At 42.5% G+C, this 17,844-nt stretch overlaps 1 protein-coding gene across 4 annotated transcripts in view; it reads left to right on the top strand.

Moving 5' to 3' along the window:
* Positions 1-16,667, top strand: part of BROX (BRO1 domain and CAAX motif containing) — a 28,097-nt gene extending 11,430 nt beyond the window's left edge. Inside the window, exons 2-14 of one of the 4 annotated variants that reach the window (XM_036453647.2) lie at positions 440-471; positions 1,646-1,762; positions 3,425-3,531; positions 3,883-3,979; positions 7,224-7,319; positions 8,482-8,554; positions 9,642-9,747; positions 10,172-10,261; positions 11,952-12,037; positions 12,958-13,039; positions 13,314-13,464; positions 15,034-15,193; positions 16,067-16,667. In XM_036453647.2, the coding sequence (XP_036309540.1) occupies positions 1,662-1,762; positions 3,425-3,531; positions 3,883-3,979; positions 7,224-7,319; positions 8,482-8,554; positions 9,642-9,747; positions 10,172-10,261; positions 11,952-12,037; positions 12,958-13,039; positions 13,314-13,464; positions 15,034-15,193; positions 16,067-16,150 (1,233 nt within the window). In that variant the 5' untranslated portion in view covers positions 440-471; positions 1,646-1,661 and the 3' untranslated portion in view covers positions 16,151-16,667. Of the gene's footprint in view, positions 1-331; positions 472-832; positions 943-1,645; positions 1,763-3,424; positions 3,532-3,882; positions 3,980-7,223; positions 7,320-8,481; positions 8,555-9,641; positions 9,748-10,171; positions 10,262-11,951; positions 12,038-12,957; positions 13,040-13,313; positions 13,465-15,033; positions 15,194-16,066 lie in introns of those variants that run through there. The other 3 variants (XM_036453651.2, XM_036453649.2, XM_045587097.1) reach the window with 3 other exon arrangements.
* Positions 16,668-17,844: the final 1,177 nt, after the last annotated feature.

Here is a 17,844-nt window from a genome sequence, read left to right as displayed (position 1 = left end):
GCCGCCCCGCCGAGGCCCCGCCCCCGAGGCCCCGCCCCGCGTTAGGTTGAGGCCGCGCCCCGCTCCCCCAGCGGCCAGCGCGGCTGGGCCGCTAGGGCCGCGCCTCCTCCTCGCTTCTCCCAGGAGAGACCAGGCCGCCGCCCCAGAGGAAAGACGAGGGCGGAGCAGCTTAGGAGAAGGGCCCGGGGAAAGGAGCGCGCCCGGAGGGGCTGCGGCGGCGGCGACCACGCCCCCAGCGGCCCGCGAGGTTTGCCCCGGTAGATGTCATGGCCGCCGAGTCACGTGACCCCATTCCGCGCGTGCGCGGTGGTTCCCCCGCCACCCCGCGCATGCGCGGCGGTCCCCGCCCGCCCCAGCTCCGGGGCCAGTTCCTCCGCGTCCCTCTCCCTTCCTCGCTGGCCACTCGCACCCTGTCTGTCCGTCTGTCTCCCCCACGTAGGGAGGACCGCCGTCCCGGGTCCGAGGAATCCGGTAAGTGTGTCCAGAGGACGGGCGTTTCCCAGTAAATATCCTGCCCCTTGTTGTCGCGTCCCTGGAGGCCCAGACCATGGGGGTCACCACCCACCCCCTTTTGCACAGTCCCCATCGACTCCCCCCCAAAGTGTCTCCTTTTGGCATCTTGAAACCAAAGGAAGAGAGGACGTTTATTTTGCGCCCCGAGAATCCACAGCATGAGCAGTCAGATGGGCGGGGACCCTCCCCCCCAACTCCTTGCCCGCCTCTCCGCTGGTATTGGGGGGCTCCCAGCTACACAGGGGCTCGCCCTGCCGTCGTGGGCCCGTCCCCCTCCCGGGTGGGGGGTGTGGGCTCTCCACAGAAATGCCTGCCGGGAAGTGGGGCGCCGGGGGTGGCGCCTGCGCGGGTGGCCGGGCCCAGGAGGTTGGGGAGAGGCTGATGGTAAACAGGAAGCGGACGCTCCGGCCTCGGGGCGCCGCCGCTCAGGTGGGCTCTTCGGGGGATCCGGGGGTTCCGGGGTGGTGGGGGACCCCAGTCCGTAAGCCAGTCCCCAGTGTGGGAGCCTGCTGGGTGGCGGTTGAGTCGGTGGCCCTGCAGGTCCCCTTGCACCTGCGGTGGTGGGTGTGGCGTCCCTGGACCCCACCCTCCGGATCCCTGGAAACCGGGGTGCGGGGTCTGCCGCTGGGGCAGGGAAGACAGCACAGAGGTAACCCGCAGACACGTTCATCCCGGAAGCGGCGGGCCGCCTGGACAGACTGTGTGCAGGCAATTGGCTGCCGCAGAATCCAGTGTATTGTGTGCCATTACCTCTGGAAGGCTGATTTACATGCATGTGGATGCTGTGTTTGCTTAGGTTATAAAGGCGGACATGGATGGTGTCTACAAGATATATATGCATAGATGTCTATGTATATGTAGATATAGGCATATATACATATATATATACACATATACACACACACTTATTTCACTTAGCATAATACAAATGCTATTTTTTAATAGGCCTGATCTAAACATAGACAAAACAAGGTTGACTTATAATAGTGAAGCATTTTGCTTATCTATGAGTATTTTACTTGTATTTTATATAAAAGTGTATATACCATCCACTAACATTTTATTTTAAAAATAATTATTTTTACACTGTTTACATTATTTAACTTGCATGCATTTTTTTTTTTTTAAATAGGAAATATCTGGAGAAGATGACGCATTGGTTTCATAGGAATCCATTAAAAGCCACAGCTCCTGTTTCTTTTAACTATTATGGCGTAGTCACTAGTCCTGCTGCTTCAAAAATTTGCAGGTAAGTGTCGTCAATCTCAACAGGTATTGGTTGAGTCACCCTTGGGTACCATGGAATTATTTAGTTCCCATGGTCAGTCCAAACGTATGTAACACACTGTCCCTAAACTTAGACTCCTTAACACGTGAAGAGTTAAATAATAGATTACTTAAACTTGGCCAGGCCAGGGTCCTTAATTTTAAATCAGTGAGTCCCAGAGAGGCTAAAGCAATCACAACAAAAGAGTTATTGTAATGGTATAAGAGACTCTACAAAGACATATATAGGTATTGTTAATTGGCTGGATATTAAATTCATTGAGTTCTGACCCTATGACCTGAATAGCCCTCAGAGTGTTCATATAGGAGAAAGGAGTTTAAATGAATTGTGTAGCTTAGACCAGGTTAGCAAACCTATGTTCAGCAGATTCGGCCCACTGCTTGTTTTTATAAATAAAGTTTTATTAGAACACAGTCCCTGCACCCCCATTCATTTACATATTGTCTATGGTTGCCTTTGCCTTCTCTCTACAAAAACATTTCCTATAGAGGCTTAGATGACCCGGAAACCTTAAAGTATATACTTCCAGGCCCTTTACAGGAAAAGTAGGCTGATTCCTAATGTAGATAGCAAGAAAGAAGAGAAGTCATTTCTGTCAAGAAAACCTTTGTATTAGAGTAGTTTGACTAGAACAAAAAGCGATTGTGTTTGTTTAATTTTTTAAATTAAAACTTGCTATATATTTTTATTACGTATAATGCCCATGATTTGTCCCTTTAAACTGGACTGAGTTTATTTTAGTACAACTTTAAAACAATTGTGAAATTTCAGTTACGTCCAGTGTTAACCCTAATTAAATTCCTTTCTATGTACTTAGCAATACCTTAGAGAAGGTGTGTGTGTGTGTGTGTGTGTGTGTGTGTGTGTGTGTGTGTGTGTGGTGTTTGAAAAGTTACAAATGGCCGAAACTGGTTTAGCTCAGTGGATAGAGCATCGGTCTGCGGACTGAAAGGTCCCCGGTTCGATTCCGGTCAAGGGCATGTACATTGGTTGCGGGCACGTCCCCAGTAGGGGGTGTGCAAGAGGCAGCTGGTTGATGTTTCTCTCTCATCGACATTTCTAGCTCTCTATCCCTCTCTCCTCCTCTCTGTAAAAAATCAATAAAATATATTTTTTTAAAAAGAAAAGTTACAAATGGAAATTTTAAGCCTGTGTGTGTGTGTGTGTGTGTGTGTGTGTGGTGTTTGAAAAGTTACAAATGGAAATTTTAAGCCTGTGTGTGTGTGTGTTGTGTGTGTGTGTGTGTGTGTGTGGTGTTTGAAAAGTTACAAATGGAAATTTTAAGCCTGTATGTGTGTATGTGAGTGTTGTGTGTGTGTGTGTGTGTGGTGTTTGAAAAGTTACAAATGGAAATTTTAAGCCTGTGTGTGTGTGTGTGTGTGTGGTTGAAAAGTTACAAATGGAAATTTTAAGCCTGTGTGTGTGTGTGTGTGTGTGTGTGCGCGCGCGCGCGCGCGCGTGGTGTTTAAAAAGTTACAATTGATGTGTTAAGCCTGTGTGTGTGTGTGTTGTGTGAGTGTGTATGTGTGTGTGGTGTTTAAAAAGTTATAATTGATGTTTTAAGCCTCTGACGCAGACTCATTGTAACAGCTTACTAACTTGACTGTCTCTGTCTCTTGGAAGTGACCTGAGGTCATCCAGGGCACAGCTGCTTGAATTGTTCACGGATTTGAACTGTAACCCAGAAATGATGAAGAATGCGGCCGATGCGTATTTTTCCCTTTTACAAGGTGAGCTATTTATACAAACACGGGAGTTTTTAAAAGATAGCTATGCACAAGTTCACATTTAATTCTTAGACTTTTCAAATTGGAGTGCAGTCTTCTGGACTGTATTCTTTGGTATGCTTGAGATCCTGAAATGTGAGAGCATAAGAGTGATAATGTGGTCTTGCTCACATTTTGAAAATTCAGTGTGTTCATATTTCATAATGTGTTACTTTGGAGAAGGTGTGAGATACAGAGAGGTGAGGAATTTCATTCAGACACCTGGAAAAGTTATCTGAAAAATACCTGAAAATTTTTCTAAATTTAATACTTGATATCGCTTTCTAAAACTGGAATGTTTTGTGCCGTTTATAGGTTTCATAAATTCACTGGATGAATCTAGCCAAGAAAGTAAGTTACGATATATTCAGAATTTCAAGTGGACCGATACATTGCAAGGACAGGTTCCAAGGTAGGCAGTGCTCACAGTACTAAATTGAAGCCATTTTTAAAAACGATTTAGCCAGTACTTAACTCATAGCCCCTGTATTTGAAGAAATAAAATATAGGCCCAATCAGTATTTTCTCTTATCAGGAAATTAGTTTTTAAAATTTCATCTAAATTCCTAATACATGCTGTTAAGTAAAAATATAATCTTTCTCCTGGACCAAATCTGTTTTTTAGATGATCAGTACAAATGTTAACTTGAATAGCCTTAACTTTTAAAATTATTATTATTTCTTATTGGCTTCGGAGAGGAAGGAAAAGGGAGAGAGAGAAGGATCAGTGATGAGAGAGAATCATTGATCAGCTGCCTCATGCACGCCCCCTACTGGAATTGATCCTCCACCTTGGGCATGTGCCCTGACTGGGAAGCAAACCATGACCTCCTGGTTCATATGTCAATGCTCAACCACTGAGCCATGTTGCCTGGGCCAGCCTTGACACACACAGTGTTTGGAATTTGGAACCCAAAGCTAGCTTTCGATCTTTGCCTACATTCAGGCAGAACAGAATTTGGTTTTTCCCCTCCTTTTCTTTTCTGATGAATAATTTAGATTTCTTTGGTCAGTGTCTTTTTCTTTCTCCCCAATTCCACCCCAGTTCCACACTCTTTTGATTCACTATATTTATTTTCTTCCCTAACTTCTCTATATTGTTTCTGCTCCTTTTAAAAACTACTCCCCCTCAGAACTTCCTTACCACTTATTTGAGACTAATTAGAAGAGATCTAATTATAACAGGAAGCAGATCATAATGGAGCTAAGTTTTTATTTAACTCCCCCCCCCTCCCTTTTTTTTTTTTTCCACCACGGAGCTATTTAAATGGTCTTTATATCAATTTGCTAGAATTACTGTTTTCTAACATCAGAAGGGAAGGACATGGAGACGACTGAAAAACCACACAGACAGGCATTGGAGGCAGGAGTGTGGACCTTGGATTCACGCATAACTAGATGCGAACTCAGGGCTTATAGTGCGTGAACACCCGCCTCTCCCGCTGCATGCTGGGAGTTTGCAGGTTTAGGCCTTTGCGAGAAGCAGAATAGGAAGGAACACCTATCTTAAGTGATTGATATAACGCCAGGCACATAATAGACATTCAGTGAGTGTGCGTTTCCTTCCTTCCTTGGGAATGTTGTGTGTAGAAATCATAAATTGGATAGGAAGCTGGGGACTCTGGATCCTTTGGACATTTTGATATTCTGAGATCCTAAGGATTTCCAAGTCCTCATTTTGTGTGTGTGTGTGTGTTTTTTTTCTGTGACTCCTTTGTATTTTATCTAAAATTAAGGAATATTTTCATTTAAATTTTTTTTTTTTTTTAGCGAATCAAACCGCTATCTTTATTACATTAGAAAACTTGGCAGCTTCTAAGACTGTTTGGCATTACATACATTTGGAACTTTTCCCACCGTGCCAAATGTTGATCCCTGTAACAGCATTTTCTGCATAGTTTCATGAGACGGTGCAGAATTATGTGATAGAGGCCTTAAATAATACTACTGAATATTCAGTACATCTGAGATATTTAAGTAACTTTATCCTTGACTGCTACTGATAGGCAATAGAAAATACACTTACGAGTATAGAATGAATATAGCTTTTCTGAAAAATGTTTCCTCAACTGTATATGCTCTGATAGATGTGGTTCAATAAAAGTGGAATATTTGGGAGTGAGGCAGATTGAAATAAATGAAGGAAAAATGGGAGTTACTCCTACGACCGTAAATTAGGAAAGCTATTTTATTACTTTAAAGTTATAGAGTAGAGATGCCTAGTAGATCATCAGAGATAATTCATTTGAAAGGTCTCAATGCTGAAAAGAATAAGCTATAAAACTGCATTAAATTTTCTTCAGGTAGTTTGTTCATAACATAATTTTGTATAACATACTAAACAGGATGGTTTATAAGTTATTTTTGAGTTACCATATGTCTTATAACAAATCTTTTTTTTTTTAACCTAAAATATTTATGTCTCCATTTCTTTTAAGATGTAGGCAACAAAGTAGAAGCATATTCTGTTTTTTTCTCCGTTGGGTAATTTTCCTTTATCTTAGTATTGTGTATGTAAAATGAGATCATGTATAAGGAACTTCCAGGGTCGTGGCAGAAGCCTAGTGATTAATTAGTATTATCTCAGTTGCTTAATAAGCTTTTGTCATCTTTGTGTCGTATTTAGTAATAGAAGCTGAAGGAAACAAGATACAAAATACTATTATACTTGAGTTGAAGACCTTTCTTTTTCTTTGTAGCACGCTGATTGGCTTAGCTCAAAATCCTCTTCAGTTTCTTTCCAGTTTGGCTTTTTGACTCTGTTCCTGGATGTGTTTTTATGAACCATCTGTGCCAGTCCAGCCAGTGGGGTCTCTGCTGTCAGGAAAATGGTCAGACCTTCTAGTGCATTCCCAGCGGCGTCCCCTCACCTGGGACGCCCTCTGCTTCCTGCACCATCTTTCAGGGCACACTTCAGAGTCTATAGATACATTAAGCCTTCTTCAATTATTTAGCCTGGAACTGTCTCTCCTATGAGTTCCACTTTCTTAAAATGTGGCCTAAGAGCCAGCAGCCCCAGAATCAATGGGGTACTTGTTAAAAATGCAGATCCCGGGCCCCTCCCAGACTTTCTGACTCTCTGGGATTGAGTCCCAGAAATCAGTGTCTTTAAAGCTACTCTATGCACAGTAATCTTTGGGAACAACTCCTAGTCTCATGCTTACCTCCATCATCATCACATTAGAAAACCTTGGCTTGCCAAAACCTATTTGGCTCAGTGAATAGAGCGTTGGCCTGCGGACTGGAAGGTCCCGGGTTCGATTTTGGTCAAGGGCACGTACCTTGGTTGCAGGCACATCCCCAGTGGAGGGTGTACAAGAGGCAGCTGATCAATGATTCTCTCTCATTGATGTTTCTGTCTATCCCTCTCTCTTCCTCTCTGTAAAAAATCAATAAAAAAATATATTTTTTAAAAAGTCCATCTTAAAAAAAAGAAAAGAAAACCTTGGCTTACCGTTACGGAGTACATACTGTGTTTAGTCCTTCATTGTTAATTACGTGTGTGTCTTATCCATCTGTGTAAAACACAAGGACTGTTTTCACCATTTTTCAGTTAGTATAGAGTTACTGTAATTTTGAGTTGGATGTCCCAGTAGGTCTCCTATAGAGATGTCTTACTAATTGGCAAAACGTAATGATCATGTTTATGATTGTAGTGCCCAGCAGGATGCCGTCTTTGAATTAATTTCCATGGGATTTAATGTGGCTTTATGGTACACCAAATATGCCTCGAGGCTGGCTGGCAAAGAAAAGTAAGTTAAAGGGGGTGGCTTATATGCACATGTGTTACTTTTCCAGTATATGGAGCTTTGTTATTAAACAATCGAGGCTATTGATAAGAGGTAGTACTTTGGTAAGTGAAAAGGTTGCCTCAAAATGGTAGCATATTAAATATCAGGATTATGGAGCCCAGTGTCAAAAGGAGGGGGGAAAATGAATAATCTTGTCATGGGGAAGGTCTTTTAAAATAAAACCCCAAACCAGGAAAAGGAAAAGATTGAATATCTGACTATGTAAAAGTACTGTAAACAGAATTTTTAAAATGACAGATGGGTCAAAAAAAAGTGCGATGCATTTTACAAATTATTTTTATAAAAAGAGAGGTCAAAAAAAGTGCGATGCATACTACAAATTACTTTTATAATGTATATTCTTAGAAATCAGCAAGGAAAAGACCAACAAATCTAATGAAGGTAATCAAAGGACATAAACAGTTCACAGAAACATAAATAAAAAGGCTTTAGAAATGCAAAAGATGTTCAGAAGGATTAAAGAATTGTGAAGTAAAATGAGATACACTTTTTATAACAGTGAAAGTGGATATTAACAATATGAAATCCACTGCCCTCTCGGGTGCATCTGAACACGGGAATAACATGCAGCCATTTAAGAGTGAACTTGATGGTTGGGGACTTGACGGAGTGGTGAACACACAATTCTATATTCAGATGATGTATCAGAACTGTACCTCTGAAACCTGTATCATTTCATTAACCAGTGTCACCCCAATAAGTACAATTTTTAAAAATGAAGTTGAATTGTGTAGGCTGATGTAAAATGATCTCTGAAGTAATTGAAGGGGTTAAGCAAGAGCAGAGCAGTGAATGTGTGTATTTATGTGTTTTTCAAGTGTGGGTGTGCATTAAGTGTATAACGTTCGAGGCCGTTTATGCACAGAAGATCTTCTGGAAGGAAAACCAAGAAGCCTTTGTTCGTAAATGAAAAAAGTTTCTTCTCTTTGGATTGTTTTCATGTGCATTTGTTAAATGTCAAATTAGATTTTCTAAAAGGAGGAAAGCTGGTAGTGAGCAGCACAATGCCTAATTTGGTTTTATGATACATAATGTATTAGTTGTTGGTTTTAATACCAGCAATGGCTTTGACCCTCTAAGTAATGTCACCGCTGTCTTTAAGCATTACAGAAGAGGAAGCAAAAGAGGTCCATCGAAGCCTGAAAATTGCAGCTGGGATTTTTAAACATATAAAGGTAAAAAAACAATAACATATTTCTAATGCTTCATTTCTTGGAAAAAATTTTTTTAATATATTTTTATTGATTTCAGAGAAGAAGGGAGAGGGAGAGAAAGAGAAACATCAGTGTTGAGAGAGAATCATTGATCGACTGCCCCTGCGCGCCCTCCTTCAGGGGTCGAGCCTGACCGGGAATCGAACAGTGACCTCCTGGTTCATAGGTGGATGCTCAGCCTCTGAGCCCCACCAGCCAGGCTTGAATAATTTTTCTTTCTTTCTTTGGGGTGGAGGACGAGGGCATTATTCATTATATAAAAAGTACTAGTGTATGTTCTGGTTTCCTATGTAAAGTAACCATGTTGGACCAGTTATAGAATAGTGTCTTCATTTTTGAAAATCACCAGTGGATTTTACAGTGAGAAAACTCACGTCATAATTCACTGCTTATTCTTCTGTCTCTTCTGAGAAGGCAGAAGACAGAGCACCGAAGTTGCTGGTGCTGACCGGTCCTTATTGCTGTCTGCAGTGAGAACTCTGCAGGGCACACAGCACACACTAGCTATACTGAATTGCCTGAAGGTGGATGGGAATTAGGAGAAAGAGTAATATATTTCCAACCAGAATCACCCGCATCTCATGCTCCCTATAAACCTCTATTTCCTGGAGACCAGTGTTGGGTTTTCTCAGGATAAGATAAGATGCTTTTACAGGGACCACAAAGCTGAGACGCTGAGGGAGCTGTAGGATTGTCATCTTTATATCCAGCTGTTCATGTGAGTGACAGCAGTGCGGGCTGCCATTCAAAAGGCGACTGTTTCAGTTAAACGTTTTCTAAGGTGCAAATACGATTTACACATCTAACCAGTCCATAGAGATCTAGACTTTGTTCTTGAATTTCTTATTTTTGCAAAAGCTTATAAAAAACATTGAACGTTTGAGTATATAGGAGCTTTTATTCTCTATAAGCTTAGTATTTTTCCTTTTTAACACATTTTTTTGTTAGTACCTTGTATTTCTGATAAATCTCCATCAGCTTCCACTTTCTTCATCTCTCACAACTGGGTTAAAAGAAATTTGGCTTTTTCTTCTTCTTTCTCTTTCAGGAAAGTCACATCCCACGGCTTATCACACCCGCCGAGAAGGGGAGAGACTTGGAAGCACGGCTCCTAGAAGCTTACATTATTCAGTGTCAGGCTGAGGCTCAAGAAGGTACCTTCAGATTGTAAGGTGTTTTTAAAAGAAAGCCTGGCCCTGGCCGGCGTGGCTCAGTGGATAGAGCGTCGGCCTGTGGACTCAAGGGTCCCAGGTTCGATTCCCTTCAAGGGCATGTGCCTTGGTGGCGGGCACATCCCCAGTGGGGAGTGTGCAGGAGGCAGCTGATAGATAATTCTGTCTCAACCTTGTTTGTGTCCCTTCCTCTCTCATCCTCTCTCTCTCAAATCAATGAAAACATTAAAAAAATAAATAAAAAGTAGCATCAGAGCCAGCAAGCTCAGTTTGTGTTTGCATTTTCTGTAGCATACTTTTCAAATTAAAACTTTTTAAGAAACTATTAAAACCCCACATAGGTTGTTGGACTGTCTTCTGCCATTATAATTGAACATGGATTAATTTGATTGTGTTTTGGCCACAGTGACAATCGCTCGAGCCATTGAGTTGAAGCATGCTCCGGGACTGATAGCCGCGCTGGCCTACGAAACAGCCAATTTCTATCAGAAAGCTGGTATGTTCATAATCCCATTGTTACACTTTTAGCCTTTAGATCTTCAGATTAACTTCCGGGCTAAATAGGGAGCAAGCAAATCAGAGAAATTCTCCAGAATTTTCACACAATGATACCTGCATTATTTTATGAATTTTGTTGAAAAGAAAAGAATTAGAGCTGTTCACAGTTAATGGAAAGGACGATCCTATACTTTTTAACCAATTATGTCTTAATAATTATATAGCTGTTTTGCTTTTGAAAATTTTTGGGTCTTTATTACAACCGTATAGTTACTATCCTTAGTGAGACAAGAAACCAAAATCCAGAGACTTAACATAACTGACCCATCAGTTAACTGCTAACAGTTGAGGAGTTGGGACTAGAACTGTGGCCATCTCATTGGCCTATTTTTCTTTTCATTCACTTACATAGGGAACACATACATGTTCCTGTGTATGGGATGGTTACTATTTTAGTTACTGGGTATACAGAGATCAGTACAACAGATTCACAGTCTAGGGAAAGGGACAGACACATTATTGTGGCATGACATAAGATGTTACAGCGTGAAATAGAAGCCCGAAGGACCTGGCCTGCGAGAGGAAGCTGGTGTGTTAGCCTTATTTTGAAATGTAAATAGAAATCCTAAGTGTGCTAGGAATCTTGAGCGATGGGAGGAGGAGAACATCCTGTAGTTTATAGAGATAAAAAGGAGCTTAGCTCCCTCTGGGAGCTTTGGACAGATAGTCTGGCTAAAACACTGGATGAGCCCTAACCGGTTTGGCTCAGTGGATATAGCGTCGGCCTGTGGACTCAAGGATCCCAGGTTTGATTCTGGTCAAGGGCATGCACCTTGGTTGTAGGCACATCCCCAGTAGAGAGTGTGCAGGAGGCAGCTGATCGATGTTTCTCTCTCATCGATATTTTGAACTCTCTATTCTTCTCCCTTCCTCTCTGTAAAACAATCAATAAAATATATATAAAATAAATTAAATAAAACACAGGCTGAGGGTTAGGAGGAGAGGCTAGGAAAGTGTGTGGGGGTGAAATCATGAACTGGTTTGCTAGCCTATCTTAGGAGTTGGGCCTTTATTCAGTAGATATTTGGGGCCCATTAAATGATATAAACTTGATTGCATTTGAATTTTTAAAAGGTCCCCATGATTGTAAGATGAAAAATGGGCGTGCTTAGGAGGAATGCTTACAATGAAAAGAGAAAATGATGAACACTTAGACAATGATAGCAAAGTAGGAAATGGGGAGGAAGAAATAGACTTGAGAGAGGCGTGGCAGGATGTGTGAATGTGTGTATTTCATATGAGATTCAGTGATGAGTGTGTCCTTCATGTTTCTGACTTGGGTGACTAGACTACTCTGCATTGCTATATAACTTTAAAAAAATAGATAATGTAATAGTATAAATCATATTTACCTTCAAGTTCTTAGTTATATCTATTTTTATCATTATGTTAAACCTAAATTACATTAACCATCAAATCAAAGAAGAGCCCTGGGACTTCACCAATCTTGTTATATGGTTATTGGGAAAAACAAATCACTTGAAATAAAGCGAGGTTTTTAAAAACGTGTAAATGCTTGAGTTCTAGACTTGAATGTCATTCTGCTTTTAGCATCTGAACACATGACCTGAAAGTCTCCTAGTGAATCAGGGTGAAATGATATTTTGCTTTTTAAAATGTAACTTTAGATCATACTTTATCCAGTTTGGAGCCTGCGTACTCTGCTAAGTGGAGAAAATACCTTCTCTTGAAAATGTGCTTCTACACGGCTTATGTAAGTATGCATGACCTGGAAACAGTGAGTCATGGTCTTCCCAGCCCCCTGAATGCCACGGGTGCCAGCTCTCCCGACCCCTCATTAGCATTTTACAAATTACGGAGCTCTCAGTAGAAAGTCCCCGGCAGTCAGTGCAGCCGCCATTTTGAACTAAGGTGGGTGGAGAGAGAGGATGGGGAACTCAGAACTGGGTTCTAGCCATGGAACCCACTTTTAAGCTGGAAGCATCTGCATACTTAAGAATTATCTCATTTCACCCTGTAGAAAGATACTAATTCTAATCGTAAGGCATACTGTACATGTTTCACCTTCGCTGGTGGAGAACTACTAATGAGCATTCTTGGGAAGTGGCCTTTTTGTCTCATTGCCCTGGCCACTGAGGCTCAGTTGATTGGGGCGTCATCCCACACACTGAAAGGTGGCGGGTTAGGCTCCTGGTCAGGGCACATCCTAGGTTGCGGGTTCAATCCCCAATTGGGGTGGGATGCAACAGATTGATGTTTCTCTCCCTACCTCTCTCTGAAAAAAAAAAAAAGAGAGAAACCCTACCCTTTTTCAGATCTAGGTAGATATTTTCATTTCTTATGCCTTATAACCGGTTTTCAAGCCTGCGCATAAGACCATGTGTGTACTATCCTTATACTGATACAGACGTTTAAAGAGAGCATATCTGACTTCACGCTTCAAACTGGTTTAGTCCTAATTTAAGTCCTCCCTCCCACTCCCAGTGATGTAATTCCACATTTGATACTAACAGAGATGGGGGAACGCTTATTCAAGTAAATACATGTAAGGGATTGCATTGAAACTTGAATCAGTGGACAAAGGCAGTGATTTATCTGATGCATGTATAAAACAATGGCAGTGGAAAGCATCATTTGTGGAGAAAATGAATGAAAATCTGTGTCTCTTTTCAGGCTTACTGTTACCACGGTCAGACTTTGTTGGCTAGTGATAAATGTGGCGAGGCAATCCGGTCTCTCCAAGAAGCAGAAAAATGTGAGTATTCCCACCAGGTTATTAAATTTTATTCTTAAAGACACATGTTTTATCCTAAAGGGGAGAGGCAGTTAAAACAGATTTTGGCTGAGTTCATGAACGGGGATGGGAATTGGAAAAAAGAAACAACATTTCAGAAACCTCGACTCTAGAGGTTTGCACTGATCCTGGGGTTGCTGTAGCATTCCCTGCCTTCTCCGATTTAAAGCGCTCTCATTGTGAATAATCAGTAGTGACTTCAAATCAGATGACTTTCTATCCCTTTCACCCGCAGCCTTTGCAAAGGCAGAAGCGTTATGCAAAGAATATGGAGAAACCAAGGGGCCTGGACCAACAGTCAAGCCTTCGGAACACTTGTTCTTCAGGAAACTTGGAAACCTTGTGAAGAATACCCTCGAGAAGTGTCAGAGAGAGAATGGGTTTATGTGAGTACAGCTGAGCAGTATCTGCACTAATAAAAGAGTAAGATTCAAACTGACCATACCTTCGTGATGCCCACCATCCAATCAGGAGTGTGTATGCAAATTAACTCAACAGAGATGGTGGGTAAATTTGCATACACGGGCACTGAGTGGCCATGGGGGGGGGGCTCCGCGGGGGGGATGCTGATGTTGTCACCATGGTGACAACATAGGCCTTCTGCACTGCCCCAGCCGCTCTGGGCCTCTGGGTAGATGGGAAGGCGGAAAGGCGGCTCCAGGCTGGTGCAAAGAGGCTGCTCCAGCTGGAGCGAAGGCCCAATTCTTGCATGAATCTCCATGCATCGGTCCTCTGGTCTTAGTGATATTAACGTTCGTAGGCCATGACTCTTGAATAACACAGGTGTGAACTGCTTGGATTCACTTATAGGCAGATGTTTTGGTAAATATCTGTAACTTCCATCCACAGTTGGGGATTCACAGATGAGGAGGGCAAACTGTATACATTGATCTGTTTCTAAAGACTTTATATCAGATTTCAATTAAGATGAACTTTAATCTTCTGTTAAAATTGCTACTAAAGTTTACTTGTGTTGTCTTAACACTTATTCTGCTTATGATGATGATGTATAAAAGCAGATTTCAAAATTTAAATATGAATTTTCAGTTAACGTAATAAATCTCATACGGCCCTGATTTTCTGTTTCCCTGCATTCTCTCCCCATATGTTATATATATTCCTCACAACTCCCTTTGCATGGTCATCTCACTCTGGTCTCAGCCACCTATAAGCAGGGAGATTAACTTTCTGTCTCAGTTTTGTAATTAAATCAGCATTGTTCAAACTGTATATTGGTAGATACAATTTTTAAAAGATCTTTAAAGTTTCCATACTTTTTAAAAATATATATATTTTATTGATTTTTTTACAGAGAGGAAGGAGAGGGATAGAGAGTTAGAAACATCGATGAGAGAGAATCATCGACCAGCTGCCTCTTGCACACCCCCTACTGGGGATGTGCCCACAACCAAGGTACATGCCCTTGACCGGAATCGAACCTGGGACCTTTCAGTCTGCAGGCCAAAGCTCTATCCACTGAACCAAACCGGTTTAGGCTAAAGTTCCCATACTTTTTAAAAATTATGAGTTAATTGGAAATTGGGAAATAATGTGCCAAGTGTGGAAAATCTAGCGTGAAGTGCAGAGAAGATAAAGCCACAGTCTTCATCATTGAGTGCCTCTCCATTCAGAAATAGCGACGTCTCCTCATTTAGTGAGATCTCTCTTTTCAGCCCTCAGTCTTTCACGTGGGTTTCATACATTTTTTGTGTGACGTTCATGTCTATCAGGTTTCTCTCCAGCTTTCTAAATAAAGGTCCAGGAGCAAATATATTCAGGAAAAAACAGCTTTTCAGCAGCGGGCTGCAAAGTTAACCTCAAATTGTCCCTGCTTTGGTCTCCTTCCATCCCTCCCCTTGTTCCTGCACCTGGTCATCTGAGCACCTTCACGCCCTTGAACATCAAATAAATGAACGAATGAATGAGTGAATTGCTGTTTCAATGGCTTTTTGCAGCTACTTTCAGAAAGTCCCAACAGAAGCCCCACAGCTGGAACTCAAAGCGAATTACGGCCTGGTGGAGCCCGTGCCTTTCGAATTTCCTCCTACGAGTGCTCAGTGGACCCCAGACACGCTGGCTGCCTTTGACCTCACCAAACGGCCCAAGGAGGACAGTGTAAGAGACCGGGTTTTCCATTCCTTCACAGACGCTTTTCATCCTCACCCGAGGATTTTTAGACAGAGGGAGGGGGGGAACAGGGGAGAGAGAAAGAAACATCGATGCGAGACAGACACATCTTGCATGCACCCCTACCAGGGCTGGGAAACCTGCAACTGAGGTATGAGACCTTGACCAGGAATCAAACCTGACACCCTTAGGGTCCCAGATGCTCTAACCACTAACCCAACCGGCCAGGGCTCATTCACAAATGTTTAAAAAGAACTCAGAGTTAGCGTTTTGATATTGTTCTCTGCACAAGTAGATGTATATATATTTGTCTAAATGTTACATTAGCTAACTGCAGCGCTTGGTGAAATGTGTTCTAGGACTCAGAGACAGACCTCGAGGCCTTCATTGTCTCCTGATTTTCTACCTCATTGACTGGCCTTGTTTTCAACTCCCTGTCTTGCCTCTTTTCCAGTTTGTCAGAGCCTCCTGAGAGAGAATGGGAGAGCACCTCTGAGGAGGATGGCCTGCCCACGTCTAGAGCTCTAGGGATGCTCTCTGACTTGTAAGAATATACATTATAGCCGGGACCGGTGTGGCTCAGTGGATAGAGCGTCGGCCTGAGGACTGAAAGGTCCCGGGTTCGATTCCGGTCAAGGGCATGGACCTTGGTTGCGGGCACATCCCCAGTGGGGGGTGTGCAAGAGGCAACTGGTCGATGTTTCTCACTCATCGATGTTTCTAGCTCTCTGTCCCTCTCTCTTCCTCTCTGTAAAAAATCAATAAAATATATTAAGTAAATAAAAAAAAAGCTGGAAGTGGAAAAGGTCTAGCGTTCGTTTTCTGAATCTTAGCTTCTGTTCTTCTGTTCTTCCTCCCCAGACCAAACCCAAACCGGAAGACGTGAGGCCTGTGAAAGAGCCGGACATCAAACCCCAGAAGGACACGGGGTGCTCCGTCTCCTAAATGCATCGACCGCGGTGCCTGGGAGCCGCCCGGCTAGTGGACGAGATAAGCCGAGGACTTCCGTCCACGTTTCTTGAAATGATTTCCCTGAAGCCTGTAGAATAATTGAGTGCATTCAGAGGGAACCGGCCTTCCGTTTAGCTGTCAGATTTTTCATAGACGGGGGCTTCAAGCTTTGTTTCCACACTCCTTTTTCACCAGGACAACATGGGGAAGACTGGACTCTGCCTCTGAGGAGTGTATTTAAGGGTTGGGTTTTGTTTCTCACACACACACACACACACACACACACACACACACACACATTCTGGGTAGTAATAAATTACAGGTTAGTATAGCAGAGGCCAGAATCACCCTTTGGGTATGTTTTCTCTCTTTACAAAAAAACTTATTCTCCTTCCTTTTAACTGATCCCAACAGAATGACAGGAGTCTGTTTTCAACAGAGTTTTCCCTTCACCATTCTGTTCATTGTAGCACAGACTTAGGTTCTGAGTTTAGTTACCTTTTCCGCTGGGGGGAAAAAAAAAAGTCACTTATAGTTAAAGGTTAGAAAATGTTTATACCCATCCCCTTATGATCGAATGTATGATTTCCTCAAAAACCAGTGTTCAGGGATGTTGAGATCATTTAAGGACTTCTGCTCTGGCGGCCCTGCACCTCGTCTGTCTGTAAACTTCCACCGGTTTTGACGAGTTCCTTTCTAATGGGTTTTTCACTCCCAGGGCAGACTTGGCGATAGCTTGTATATTTCTGTGTGAGGGGAACCAGAACGAAAAGGTTTTTGAAGAAGTCAGATGTTACATGATGTCGAGGGAAACCTTGAACTCAAGGGGAGGGTTGAATTACACTGTCACTCCCAATTCTTTGTTAGAGACAGAGTAAAATCCTTTGGTTACCTGGGGGTAGTGTACCTTGCTTTTATATGATTTTTTTTTTTCCAGATACACAGGATATGTGTTGCTTCAGGCCAGAGGCCAGAGCAAAAACTTAACACCAGATACAGTATGATCTTAGCAATAGTTTGTAATATTTGAAATCACTTCGTATGTACATAGACTTGGGATATGGTGGATGCATACACCTGTAGGTTTATCTTTGGATTGTTCTCCGGGGGCATTAGCTAATTTCCCTGTCATAAATGGGCTGGCACACTTAGTAAGAAGAGCAGTATGTGTTGGAACTTATTAAGTACCGGGAAGTGCTCTGCACCGAGCACTTCCACAAATGATAAACCCTTGAATCCACACGGCAACCCTGAGAAGTAGGTAATCTCTGCAGAAAGTATTGAAATAGGAATAAACATTTCATTATGAAGAATAGATAGATTATGCCTGTCTGAATCAATATTGTGCCCCAATAAGTTCTTACTAAAACCACAATTGACACTCTTGAGACAAGCTCTATAGGATCATGGTGTTTAAAAAAACATGTGAAATCCTACCGGGAGTAACACATGGGCATGCTCCTCGCTGTGTTTGGAAGCTGCCGTTTCCAGAGGAAGTAAAGCAATAACATTGTAGTTCGCTGTCTGTAGAAACAGTATTTTAATTACATTCACTGCCTTGTGGTTATAGCCGTCTGCCGGCTCGCTGGACGCCAGTAACTGACAGAACTGAGCTGCCCTTGGAGCTTACAGCTGGGCCCCGAGGGCCAGCTCATCGAAGGTACCAGCGCTCGCTCATCAAGCTGCTC

Source organism: Pipistrellus kuhlii, unplaced genomic scaffold, assembly GCF_014108245.1.
Source record: "Pipistrellus kuhlii isolate mPipKuh1 unplaced genomic scaffold, mPipKuh1.p scaffold_m20_p_25, whole genome shotgun sequence".
NCBI classification, from domain to species: domain Eukaryota; kingdom Metazoa; phylum Chordata; class Mammalia; order Chiroptera; family Vespertilionidae; genus Pipistrellus; species Pipistrellus kuhlii.
This window is presented reverse-complemented; position numbering and strand designations above follow the sequence as displayed.